The sequence below is a fragment of the Gopherus flavomarginatus genome, chromosome 6, assembly GCF_025201925.1.
Source record: "Gopherus flavomarginatus isolate rGopFla2 chromosome 6, rGopFla2.mat.asm, whole genome shotgun sequence".
Classification (NCBI taxonomy): Eukaryota; Metazoa; Chordata; order Testudines; family Testudinidae; genus Gopherus; species Gopherus flavomarginatus.
The window spans coordinates 139615651-139629420 of NC_066622.1; the positions used below are offsets into that span (position 1 = coordinate 139615651).

Genomic DNA, 13770 nt, shown 5'->3' on the forward strand with positions numbered 1-13770 from the left:
CCCAGCCAGACCCTGCTTCACAGGCTCCCTCCCAGTCACACCCCACTGCCATGTCTGGTACCACCCGTGGCTCTGGGCACAGCACTCTGCGAAGGAGCCCGGTGCTGACTCCTCTAACTCTGAGCTCCCCACCCCACATGTGCAAAACGGCTTAGCCAGGTCATAGCCAAGCAGGTGGTCGGCACTGAATGGGCTGTGCCCTCACAGCGCTGGGTTAGTGACCAGCTGCCAGTGTGTCGCCCCTGCCAGGGGTGTAGTCTGGCCTGTAACGCAGACTCTGCCGTGCCCTACCTGTGCCCGTGTCAGTGGGCGAGTTACGCCTCCTTCCTCCCAGCTTTCTGGGCATCTCTGAGGGCACGTGCTGCTGGCGCTGCTCTGGGAGCCAGGCCCTGCTGAGGCTCAGAACACACTGAGGAGCACATGCACAAACAGGTGACAATGGCTGTGATGCCAACACACTTGGGCCTGGTGTCCCTGAGTCATGGAGCAACAGCACCTGCTCTGTCGTGTAGCCACATCCTACGGCTGGGGACTCGGCCACGGCTCCAGGCCTGGGACAGACCGAAGGCACTTGCAGTCCTGGAGCAGAGGCTCTGAAACGCCTCCCTCTGCCAGGGAGCATGGTGCAGTGGGCCTGGCCCTCGCTGCTGCGGAGAGACGAGGCCAGGCATGGTTGGACAGCCCACCTTTATTATCCAACATCTCCCAAACAATCTCAACCAGCTCCCGGAGCCCGGCTCTCCACACACCCCAATAAAATCTCTTCTGGAAGGAAATATTCACACCTCTAACAATGCCCCCCAAGCTCCTGGGGAGCAGTGACCCTGCCTGTACCACCTCAGCCCACTTCTCCTGCCAGCTGGGGAGTGGGATGCCCCACAGTTCCCTCCCACCAGCTTCCAGACTAGCAGAGCTCAAAGTTTCTCTTCTTCAGAAAATATAATTTAAATATTAACATTTACAGCGAAGGCTCCCGTGGGCCCAGCTCGCAGCGCCCCAGCCAGTGCTGGGGGCAGAACTCCTGGCTAACACCCCTGTACAGGGCTTGGCTGGGCCTCTATGGGCTTCCTTAGCCTGGCCAAAGTGTCTCCTCACAGCCCCCCAGCATGTCCCATGCCGCCCATTTCACAGCGTGGCTCCGCAGCTCAGCTGGCACCCCAGGAGGGGCTGGTAGAAGCTATTCCCTCACCCACCTCGCCTGTCTCGTGGCCAGGAGGCAGCAGGGGGAGTTACTCCCATGCATGTTCTGTCCGGGAAAGCTCTGGGTTGCTCAGTGGGCTGATACCCAGGATCCCTCAGTCTCTCAGTCTCTCAGTGGTGCTCTAGGGCTGCCGGGACCTGACTCTCTGGATCCGAGGGAAGACGCAGTGGCGGGCAAAGGCTACCCCCGGAGATCGGTGCGTGCCCAGCCCATCACTAGAGTGAACTATGAAATCCCTTGGGGGGAGGGCCCCGCAGCCCCGCGCTGCACTGAGCCTGGCCCACTTGTCTCCCCAATCCCAGGCTCACCCCGTTATGGACAGTGGCATGGCAGTGGGGGGAGAAGGGCAGCCGGGAGGCTGGCAGGGTGGAGCTGCCATGGGCAGTCGCACGGCAGTGTGGGGAGAGAAGGGCGGCTGGGTTCTGGCAGGCTGGAGAGGCACCTTCTGTCCAGCAAAGTGCCCAAGAGCAAAGCACCCTGGGGAGCACAGAGCCGGGATGATGCCCACAGTTCCCCGCAGCCTTGGTTAGCGCAGGGAAGAAGAGGCTCTGAGGGGCTGGGCTGGCTCTAGCCAGCTGGGTTAGCTCTGTCCCCTTTGCAGCAGTTGTGCCTCTGCTCCCTGTCCCAGGATAAGAACACAACCCTTGAGCTCCCTGCCTCTGCCCTTCCCCCAGAGCAAGGAGCCAGCTCCCTGAATCAGTAAGAAACCGGCCTGGTGCAGCGCTATCCCTTGCAATCCGATCCCTCGCAGCTGGGCCGTCCGTGCGCACAGGCCGAATTCAGCAGCTGGATTTTCACTAGTCCTGTGGAAGAAATGCTGATGGTGTGAAGAGGGCGTGTAGCCCCCAGCTCCCAGGCACCATCGCCCCTGTCTCTGTCACTGCACCAAGTTCCCAGCTTTTCCAGGAGGAGCCAGTTGTCTCACCAATGAGTCATGTTCTCCCCCACAGGAACAGCAATCCCGGGGCCAAGCTAGCTTGTGGTGCTGGGGCCAAGCTGCCAGCCTGGCCAGGTATTGCTGAGGGGACGGTTTGCCAGGCCTTTGGGCCACGCTGAAGGAGTCGCTCAGGACTCCTCCGATCTGAGTGGCTATTCTCCAAGGGGAACAGGACCTGCCAGTGATGATGCACATCCCTCCGGGTGCAGAGTCCCCAGGAGAGGGGGGCCCAGTCTGCAATGGGCAGGTCACAGCCCCACCCACTGGCAGCAAGTTCTGTGCAGGAAGCGAGAGGACAGGGGAGGGTTAAAGCAGGTCCAGCAGGTCTCGTCTTGGCCAGTGGCTTTCGAGCAGAGCTATCGGTACCGGCAGGCCAGGGCGTTAACGTTCTTCACCACATAGAAGCTCATGGTCAGTGGTGGGACAACCAGGGTGCGGCCAGCACGAAGAGGGCGAGGTTTCAGCTCAGGAAGTGTCCCATCATCTGCCATGGCCAGCGGCTGCCCGTTGAGCTGCACGGACCTGCAGGAGAAGCACACTCAGGTCAGCGTCTCCACGTCAGCCTGGGAGCCCAGCACAAGGCAGCCAGCAGACACGGCGTGTGCCTGGAGCCTGGTGGGCTGTGCATGCTGCAAGCATCTGCCAGCAGGCAGGAGACACAGGTCTGCAAAGGCAGGTGATGGCCATGGGAGGAGGCAAAGGAAAGAGCGGGTGGTGCTGGGAGCCTCCGCAGGGGTTGATGCATGGGGACAATGAGCTGATCTCCCAGGGGTCTGAGCTCCCCCAGCTTCAGCAGGAGTCGGTGGGGGCTGCAGGTGTTCCGCACCCCAGAACTGGTCACTTATCTGGGTGCCTCCCTTGGGGCTACTGCAGTGGTGGGCAACCTGCGGCCCGCCAGGGTAATGGACTGGTGGGCCGCAAGACAGTTTGTTTATATCGACCGTCCGCAGGCACGGCTGCCCGTAGCTCCCAGTGGCCCCAGTTTGCTACTCCCGGCCTATGAGAGCTGCGGGAAGCAGGAGCTGGCACGTCCCAGGTGTCAGCTGGATGCTCACGTGTCCCAGCTGGTGGTGGTGCACCACAGCCTGGCCTCAGCCCTGGTGCTGCTGGCTGCCTGGCCCCGTGCTGGCGTTCAGGGCAGAGCCCTGCATGTCTGCACTCACCGGGCGTGAAGCCCGTCTGTGCCATGCGGCTGCAGCAGGTACTGGTGAACAAGCTTATCTCGCAGCGTCCCCACAAGCTTGATTTTCTTCCGGGAGCGATGCAGATTGATGATGTAGAGGGTGATGGATCCTCGGACATAACTGTGGCTGAGAGTGAAAGTGACAATGAGGGTGGGGTTATCTGCATGTTGACTAGGAAACCACATTGTTTCTAGGCAGCTTTAGAAACCAGGCTGTAGCTACCAGGAGATCAGTTAAGCAGGGGGTCTGTGCTGTGGGCTGTGCTAGGAACCGGCTTTCTGCAAAGCCCAGGAGGTGAGGACACCAGCACTGCAGTAACTGGGGGGCCGTCACCATAACAAGGCAGGGATGGCATGAGCCCTCCAAAGGGAGACAGACTGTGTGCAGCAGAGGCAGACACTGGCTCTCCAGAGGGAGACTCTAGCCCCATTCCCCCCAGATCTGTATGGACGTCTGTTCCCTGTCTCCACTCCCCTGGGCCTAGCGAGGGTCCAGGATGAACACGTGCATCATGCCATGGCAGGGGCAGGCCCAGGGCCTTGACTTACCCTCTAACGAGCTCAGGGCAGCGGCACACGTGGCTCCATGGCTGCAGTTGTCTGCCCACATTAAGCAACAGGCACTGTGCCACTTCCCTGGGGATGCAGGTCAGAGTGGGGCAGGGAGGAGGTGTTCCCAGGCAGACACGTGGATTCACCTCCCTTGTGGTGTGCGATGGGGCAGGGCACAAGGGATGTGCTGTGGGAAGCCCCTGCCCCAGCTCCCGGGTGTGTGGTGGGGTGCAAAGGGGGATGCTGAGAGCAAGGCGAGTGCTCTCTATGCTCGGGCGCTGCCCTGGACATGTCCCGAACAGAGACAAGACACTGGTGCTCTGTCTCGCCCAGCACGCAGCCCAGACAGGGGCCGGAGAGCAGGCTGCACCTGTCAGTTACTAGACAAGGTTTCCTTCGGGGTGGGGGGATGTTGAAAGCATCTGGAATATGTAACCAAACGGCCTCCCCTCGGCCACAATAGGAACTTGTGTCCGTGGAGATGGCAGCGCCCCCACCCCTCGGTGGGACCCTTTGAAAGAGCTTATCACTGATCCAGGCACCCTGTCACTGTCAGCTGGAGGGCAGCGTAACCCGACCCTCTGAGGCCTGGCTGAAATCCACTCCCTTGATCTCCCCTGTTGGGCTCCTGCCCAACCTCCCAGTCTCACGCGCTCTGCTTGGGACCCGCTGCCATCACAGAAGCCTCCTGTTCACTCACTGCCATGGCGCGGTGGGGGCAACCCCATTCCCAAAGCCCCTTCCGAGGGGGGCCAGCCCCCACCCTGCACACCCCCTCTGCTCCCCCAGCAGCCCCGGGCAGCGAGCGCCAAGCCCATCTCTTGTGAGATTCCAGAATATTCCTCGTGCGCAGCCCGGGGCTCCCCGTGGAGTCGTGCAAGGAGCAGCCTGGCCTGGCGAGGGGACTGACCTGTGGGAGCTGCTGCAGTGAGCGTAGATGCGGAGCTTGTCCCGAATAACTCTGCCGGGGCGCGGCTCCCGCTGGAGCCCTGCCACGTGGACGGCCAGCACCCTGGGCCCCACCAGGCGCTTGTACAGGAGCGAGAGCCAGTAATCCTGCGGAGCGGGAAGAATTGACACGTCACCCCCTCTGCGTCCCAGCGGGCGGGGAGCAGAGCCCCCGTGCGACCCTCCTCTCAGCGGTCCCCACCCTTGCTGAGCTTGGACAATCTGGGCTGCAGCCCCACACCTGGGGCTGCCTCGGGCTGCCTGCTGCGGGCAGGACCGGCTTTAGGCCAATTCCCCCAATTCCCCCCAATCGGGCCCCGTGCCCAGTGAGAATCCCCCCCTGGCTGGAGGCGCCTTCTTCATTTTTACTCACCTGGTGGCACTCAGGGTCTTCAGCGGCACTTCGGCGGCGGGTTCTTCAGTGCTGCTGAAGGCCTGGAGCACATGAAGGAAGGAATCCGGCGAAGTGCCGCAGAAGACGTGGAGCACCGCCTGGTGAGTACAAGCCCCACGTGGTTTTTTACTTTTTTTTTTTTTAAAGTCATCCCTGCCGGGGCCCGTCAAAACTGTTCAAATTGGGCCCCGCACTTCCTAAAGCCGGCCCTGGCGGCAGGGACCTTTCAGCCTGGCCGTGCTGCTGCTCCCTAGACGCCGGGAAGCACAAGAGCCTAGGTTTGGAATGGTAAAGGAACTTGGGCACCCGCTGTTGGGAACAGGGCCTGTGGGGCAGGGCTGGGCCTGTGGGTGACTCCCCTGAAAATCCGCCCACATGCAGCCATGGTATAAACCCTCTGAAAACCCTTAGCCTGCACATGCTCAGCAGAGACGTCTAGGCTGCCAACTTTCCGATGGCACAAAACCCAACATCCCTGCCCCAGCCCTTCCCAGAGACCTCGCCCTTATTCACTTTCACCAGGCTGGGCAGGGGGTTGGGGTGTGGGAGGGAGGTGAGGGCTCTGGCTGAGGGTGTGCGCTCTGGGGTGGGGCCCGGGTGAGGGGTTTGGGGTGTGGGAGGGGGCTAATGGCTGGGGCAGGGGATTGGGGGGGTGCAGACTCCGGGAGGGAGTTTGGGTGCGGGAGGGGACTCCGGGCTGGAGCAGGGAGTTTGGGTACGGGAGGGGGGGTGGGGTCCCGGCGGCCCCTAGGCGCATGGGCACCCGGGGAGGCTCAGCTCACTGCCCTTGCGCCTGCAGGTGCCGTCCTCGCAGCTCCCATTCCCAGCCAATGAGAGCTGTGGAGCCGGCACTCAGGGCGGGGCCAGCGCGTGGAGCTTCCCTGGCTGCTCATGTGCCTAGAGGCTGCAAGGACCCTGCAGCTGCTTCCGGGAGCCACACAGAGCTAGGGCAGGCAGGGAGCCTGCCTTAGCCCCGGGCCCCCATTGCACCACTGACCAGACTTTTAACGGTCTGACAAATACATCACTGGAAACTTTCTGCCTCCTTGTGTGTTAGTGTTGTTAAAAGAGACATTAGCGTTAGAGGAATATGGTTAGTATTCAGACATTATGAAATGCTTGTAGGATGCTGCATGTTTTAATCTTCCCTAGCCTAGCTAGGTACCAGGTTAAGGCAATATTTAAGTGTTTGCTCTGTAACTATAAAAGCGTTTGCTAAAATGGTAAACCCCCAGTCAGGAGAGACGTGTCACCAAGTGTGAAATGCTAGTTTACCACAAGAGGTGACATCTTCTTCTCAACAAGAGAAGGCGCAAGAGACACCAGACAAGCCAGTGTGGAACCCCAGTGGACAAAAGACTTTGCTGATTGTGTCTGGCAGACCCATGAAGAGGGCACATGCACAAAGCCTTGTCCCATCACAGCTTGAACACCAGGGAAAGGGCCTGAAAATCCCTGCCAAGGAGGAATTGTCATCTCTGTGCTGCTTGGAATTCAGAGATGTGATATTTCTAAGCATAAGCAAGGGATCCCCAAGCTGCCTGGCTCGGCTAAGCCCTAAAGGACATATAGCGCTTGCATATTATAGCACCATCTATTACCTTTTGGACCCTAAGACTATATGTCATTGGTGGGGGGGAGAGGAGGAAGAGGGTGTTTACCTGTTTTAACCTTATCAATAATTCTCATTTCTTTGTCCTAGTTAATAAATCTTTAGTTAGCATTACAGGATTGGCTACAAGCATTGTCTTTGGTTTGAGATCTGAGTACAACTGACCTGGGGTTAGTGACGTGTCCTTGGGACTGGCAGTAACCGGATACTGTTGTGATTTTTGGTGTAAAGTGACCGTCTATCACATAGTCTAGCCTGCCTGGGTGGCAAGTAGACTGGAGAGCCCAAGGGATTGTCTGTGACTCCATGGTCAGACTGGTACAGTGCTTTAGGAGTTCCCACTTGTCACTGGGTTGGTGACAGCTAATTACAGACCATACGAGCAGTTTGGGGTTTGCGTCCTGCTCCTTGTCAGTCTGCCCTGAGGTTGGCTACTCTAGACAGTGGAAAGAGAACAAGGAGTCCTTGTGGCACCTTAGAGACTGACACATTTATTTGGGCATAATCTTTCATGGGCTACAGCCCACTTCATGGGATGCACGCAGTGGAAAATACAGTAGGAAGATCTATATACACACAGAACATGAAAAAATGGGTGTTGCCATACTAACTATAACAAGAGTAATCAGTTAAGGTGAGCTATTATCAGCAGGAGAAAAAAAACTTTTGTAGTGCTAATCAGGATGGCCCATTTCCAACAGGTGACAAGAAGGTGTGAATAACAGTAGCGGGGAAATTAGCATGGGGAAATAGTTTTACTTTGTGTATACAGCAAACAGGGAAAGATTAAGAATGAGCTACAAAGTAAAACTATTTCCCCATGCTATTTTTTTCCCCTACTGTTACTTACACCTTCTTGTCACCTGTTGGAAATGGGCCATCCTGATTAGCACTACAAAAAGTTTTTTTCTCCTGCTGATAATAGCCTATTAATTAATTAGTCTCATTAGAGTTGCTATGGCAACACCCATTTTTTCATGTTCTCTGTGTATATATATCTTCCTACTGTATTTTCCACTGCATGCACCTGATGAAGTGGGTTCTAGCCCATGAAAGCTTATGCCCAAATAAATGTGTTAGTCTCTAAGGTGCCACAAGGACTCCTGTTCTTTCTGCTGATACACGGCTACCCCTCTGAAATCTAGACAGTGTGACACCAACACTCGGTTCCTAGAGGTCTGGCCTTGCCTGCAGCGGTATTCATGTGAATGTCGTTTGTGGAGTCCCTTATCCAGCGATCCAGGCCAGTCTGTAGAACTGACCTGTCCCATCACTATTTACCACTCCACCAGTTCTGAGAATTTTACCAGCAACGGTTTTACATTTTCTTCCTGATCATTGACAAAGATATTGAATGGCATTGGGCCAAGGACATCCCTGTGTCACCCACCAGGAACACCCCCAGTGGATGACGCTTCTCACCTACAATTATTTTCTGAGATCTCTCATTTCCTCAGAGTTTAACCCAGGCTACACTGGTTTTGCAGAGTGCTCGATATGGGGTTTAAATCAGAATGTCATGCAGGGTGAAGCCCAGTGCTGTACAGAGATCTCAGGCCTTGTCTGGACAGGGCAGTAAAGTGCTCAGGGTGTGTGTGTGTGTGTGTGATTTGTAAAGTGCTCTAACTGCACGGTGCAGACCCTGCTGGTGTGCTCTGAAAAGTAATCTCATTTGTTAATGTGAACTAGGTACTTTTTAGAGCATGCCAGCAGGGTCTCCGAGGGGGAGGGGCCCTTCAGCTGTGAGGACGGAGCCAGTGGCAGATGTAAGGTGACAGACAGGAATTGGCCAGGTATTGGTCCCAGAGGAGTGGAAGGGGCTTTCTTGCTGTAACTACTTTGCAGGGCCATTAACCTGTGCTGGCCCCAAGGCCCCTGCTGGAGCTGCAGGCAGCAAGCACCTGAACAAAGGAAGCAGCTCAGTGCTCCAGCAGCTCCCCTGGCTAGGAAACCTGATTTATGGGCAGGAAGGGCAGCTGTCTCAAGTGATGTGATTTGTAGACGGAAAGCCGACCATATCTACCTACTGCCTTGGGGCCAACATGGCCCAAGAGCTTTCCATTAGACAAGAAAAACCCAGAGGGTCCCATTTTATCTCTCTTCACCCTTTAATTCATTGCAGGAGCTTTTAGAAACTTAAGCTGTTGGAAGTGGGGCTGGTTAATCAGCCCTTCAGACAGACCTATTAACCAGATCCTCCTGTCTCCAGCCTGGTTACAGAGGGGGAGGGAGTGTAACCCCCTGACCTTTCCTAGAAGGAGCGAAGCTGCTTGGCAGCACGGCTGGGTTTGTTAAATTGTGCACTAACCACATGTAGCTATGACCAGAATGCTAGCAACAGGCCCAGCCCTTCAGCTGCTCGGACTGTAACCAGCAGAGGCAGCTGAACATCACATGAAAGCTCTGCGCAGCCCCACTGGTGCACAGTCAGCCAGTCTGTCTCCATGCCCGCTGCCCAGGGCAGAACAGCACACACGTCTGCAAAGGAAACAGTCCAGCAGCAGCGACAGCCAGCGGGTTTGCTTCAGGATGTGACACACGTGGGGATCTTCGTGAGCCACGTGGCAAATGGGTCCCACTGCAGCATGCTTGTAGGGACAGGAGAGGGCCCTTTTCCAGAGGGATCTTACTCCCACCAGCCGAATTTGTCACTAGCTCCCTCTAGCCTTCCTTCTCCAGAAACAAACCAACGGGAGCCCAGGACACATTTATACTTTGGGCTTCAGTGTCCTTCTCCCGTAACTTGCTGCTCATGGCTATTCCCCAGGCAGTCAGCGGCTCTGCGTGAGCTCCTTGGTTACTCTGTGTTCACGTTCCCTAGATTTCGACTCCCTTAGAAGCATGGAAATGATGAAAACCCTTCCATATCATAGTGCAGGTGAGTACAGTCCAGACCAGAAGAGACCATTGTGATCATCCAGTGACTCCTGCACAGCACAGGCCCCAAATCGTCCCTAGAGCTGAGCTTTTAGAACATCCTATCGTGACACAAACATGGAGACTCCACCCCCACCCGTGGCTGCGCTACTCGCATCATTGCACAAGCCATCGCCCTGCCCGGAGCCACGGCACCTCTGCACAAACCATTCCCAATGACACAGGCTCCTGTTGCTTCCCTAGGTCCCTGCTCACTTGTATCAGGATACTAGCAATAACCGGGATGGAGGGATGCCACAGTGGGGTTTGGGAGCAGTTCTTGGTATCTACATGGGGCCCACACAAGCCTCCGAGTTCCAGCACCATGTCTCTTTAGCAGCAACATCCTTGTCAGGCTCCCCCATCAGTCTAGATACCCAGCCACCGAGTGGGGACAACTGCGCCGGCGTCAGGCTGAACCTTGGCCAGCAACGCTCTGCAGAAAGAAATTCAGTGAGTGCTGCTGCGAGGCTGGTTCCTGCTCCAAGAAGTGCAGAACTACTGAAGGAAACACTGCAAAGGCACAGGCTGGCTGGGGCTGGTGCTGCCTCCTCTCCCTCGTGCTGGCAAATGGGCCAGGCTCAGCCCGGGGTTTGCAATGAGCCTGACACACAAGTCCCCTGGCAGGTCTCTGCCTGTGAGGAGACAAACTGCATCCTTTCTGCAGCAGCCGTGGGGACGGCTGTGATTACGCTGAGCTCTGTTCAGCCTCTGGGAAGCATGTGCTGCGGGCCTTCATTGCTGGTCACGCAGCCACCTCCCCTCCGCACTAGCACAGGGTCTTTCCTAAGCAGGACAGGTGCCATCTCGGAGAGGGCACTGAGGGGAACCCAGCAAATGGGCATCAGCTGAGCACGCAGCCAAGGGGCTGAAATCCCTGAGCTGACTGAGGGGAGCCTCTCCTGCCCCACAGAACATACGTGCTGCTGCAGAAGGGAGGCACCCCACTGCACCCCCAGAAGAGCCCATCATGGGCAAGTCCCAGACTCTGCCATGTTCCTGCTCCCAGCCCACTTCGGACCAAGCAACTGTGTGGCTGTGTCTCAGTTAGCACAAGGGCAGCCATTCCCCTGGCCAGGGGGCTGCCCATTCCTTTGTGCCACAACCGTGGACTTGTTCTTGACCCTCTGCTCTGCTCCTCCTACATTTCCAAAGTCGGCAGATCTGCCTGGTGTGGCCTCTGCAGCACTGCCCCACCAGCAGGGCTCCCCATGCTGAAATCCTCCCTCCCTCTGGCCAAGGCAGGTCCCCCGCATGGCGTCTCCAAGTCACTGAACCACAGCAGTTAGACGCTCCCAGTCCGTCTGCAGGCCAGGCAGGCCTGCTCCCTGCAGCACCTTTACAATGCTGTGTCTAGTCTGCTTTAAAAGGCCCAAAGGACAGGGCTTCGCCCTCCCCCCAGTCTCCAGGGCATCTATTTCACCACCAATGAAACGCAGGCAACTTCCAGAGTTGGTCCGCGTTCCCGCTCGCCATTCCAGCCCGTTCCGCCTGGTCGCCCTGGCTCGCACTAAGCAACCCCCACCCCTGCGTGGTGCTTACTTCCCATAGCCGAAGCTCTCCAGAACATCCTGCCTGCCGTGACCTCCTCTTGACCCTTCCTCAGCCAGGACTGCATGCTGCATACCTACGAGAGTTCACAAGCACCCCGCACGGACATGCTCCCACCGCCCTCACCTCCCCACCCCACCCCACCCCACAGCGGCTCCTCTCATCCCCTCACACAATCACACACTTTTCCTTGCTGGCTTCTCTCTGATACAGACTGAGCTGAAACAGCTCTCCTGTGCCTGGTCTCTGAGCATGTCCCCCTCTGCCACAGGCCAAGAACCAGTCACTTTCTCCTAGCCCTGAACATGGAACTTGGCGAGAATAAGAGAAGCAGCGTTAGCCCTAAAGCTGCTCTGCTTGTTTCCCGGCCAGCCAGTTAAATAGGCCACAGACGAACACCTCCCCTCAACACACCCACTCACACGCTCCCTCCACGTGGAGTGACAAACACCAGCTCCCTGGCTAATGGGAGAGAGCCACAGCCGGAAGTTTAAGTGTGCAGAAATCCCGTACAAATGAAGGGGAGAGGCAGATGTCAATACCTCTGGAAATCAGAGCCCAAGCGGGCAGTCAAATGGAATCAGAGGCCATTTTTTACAACATGCCTTTTGAATCTGCTGGGGCAGGGCCGTGGCCTGGCTGGAGGGAAGCTTGCAGGATCCCAGTCTGTGACCTGGTTGAGTGAGCACAACACAGCTTGGGTCCCTCTGCTCTGGCTCTGGTTTCAGGGACTCACGCTGCTCTTCCTCATCACCCTGTCTGCCTGCGTAGAGCCAGCAGCACTCAGTGCCGAGCTCAGCAGGCAGACTGTGCTTGCTTGTGGGAGGGGGCAGGGACTCCCCGGACTCAGGGACCCCACCCAGAGTTCCCAGTGCTGAGGGATGGGGTGTTGTCATAAACAGATAGTTAAGGATTAATGTCTCTTTTACCTGTAAAGGATTAACAAACAGGGAATCAAACACCTGACCAGGGGACCAATCAGGAGACAAGATACTTTCAAATCTCGGTGGAGGGAAGCCTTTGTTTGTGTTTTTTGGGTTTGGCTTCGCTCTCTCTGGGCTCTGAGAGTGACCACACGTACCTACAGGCTCTCTAATCTTCTATTCCAATTTTGTAAGTATAAAGGTAGAAAGGTGGTATAGTCTTTTTATTTGGTTTTTCTTTATTTGAAAATGTGTATTTGGCTGAAAGTATTTTAAATTGTATTTCTGCTGGAGGAGGCTGTTTCTCCAATTTCTATAAGCTGACAGACCCTGTAACTTTTACCATCTAAATTACAGAAATAACTTTCTTTCCTTTTATTAAAAGTTTTGCTTTAAGACCTGTCTGATTTTTTCCCCTCGTTGAGGCTCAAGGGAACTGAGTCTGTACTCACCAGGGAATTGGTGGGGAGAAGGGAAAGGTGAATTTCCTCTTTGTTTTAGATTCATGGAGTTTGAATCTGTATTGCCTCTGGGTGAAGGGAAAAGAGGAGGGAGGAGGGGAAGGTATCATTCCTCTCCGTGTGGTGATTCAAGGAGTTTGAATCACGGTGATCTCCTAGAGGACCCGGGGTGGAAAGGAGCTGGGAGGAAGGGAGGAGGGGGAAGGGAAATGGTTTATTCCCCTTTGTTGTGAGACTCAAGGAATTTGGGTCTTGGGGGTCCCCAGGGAAGGTTTTGGGGAGGGAGACCAGGCACTCTATTCTAAGTCCTGATTGGTGGCAGCACTACAGGATCTAAGCTGGTAATTAAGCTTAGGGGAATTCATACTAGTACCCATATTTTGGACGCTAAGGTTCAGAATTGGGAATTATACTATGACAGGTGTGAAGGAAGCTCAGAGATGGAGTGGGTGGAGAACTGCAGCGGTGACAGCTCTGTTTCAGCCCTGGCCTGCTAGCCATGCCAGTGCAGTTCTCACAGGAAAGACTATTCCTAGCCAGGTCTGGAGACTCCCGAGACACAGCACTTGTTCTGTGAGCTGGGCTGAGTCGCTGGTGAAGCTGAGCTGTGCAGGCAGGCACTGGAGCTGGGAGCCCACTAACAGACAGCGTCTCGGAGCAGTCAGCCGGGCTGTGCCTCCCTGGGTCCCACCAGCTGAATTCCCTCTTTGCTGACCCCACTGTTTTCTGGATGAAGGCCGGACCGTCGCCATCAGGGTGACGGAGGAGGTGAGATCCACCCTGGGCCATGGAAAGACCTGACTGCACAGCAGGAGACATTAAATGCAACGCAGCAGGTTCGGTGCCTGGCTCTGGCTTTTTCCAAGCAGGCCGGCGGCTGCTTCCTGGGGCGTGGAGCAGATGGAGAAGTAGCCTCAAACCTCTCCTCTCATCGCCTCTCTCTGACAGAGCCCAGGCCATGGCGGCCGCAGGGAGGGAGCGGAGCTGCTGAGTCAGAAGGGACAGAAACCAAGAGCGATCCCTTTGGAGTTCTCGGAACGCTTCTCTTTTCACTTCCCACTCGGCTGGGACCAAGCGCCCTCCAGCCACCAC

At 56.4% G+C, this 13770-nt stretch overlaps 1 protein-coding gene across 5 annotated transcripts in view; it reads right to left on the reverse strand.

Annotated features, from left to right (window-relative positions):
• Positions 1 to 1339: 1339 nt before the first annotated feature.
• HPSE2 (heparanase 2 (inactive)) overlaps positions 1340 to 13770 on the reverse strand; it is a 319425-nt gene continuing 306994 nt past the window's right edge. For 4 of the 5 annotated variants that reach the window (XM_050958814.1, XM_050958816.1, XM_050958813.1 and 1 more), the window contains 3 exons: positions 4784 to 4929; positions 3302 to 3448; positions 1340 to 2660 (listed from right to left, as the gene is read on the reverse strand). In XM_050958814.1, the coding sequence (XP_050814771.1) occupies positions 2495 to 2660; positions 3302 to 3448; positions 4784 to 4929 (459 nt within the window). In that variant the 3' untranslated portion in view covers positions 1340 to 2494. The remainder of the gene's footprint in view (positions 2661 to 3301; positions 3449 to 4783; positions 4930 to 13770) is intronic. The other variant, XM_050958815.1, reaches the window with a different exon arrangement.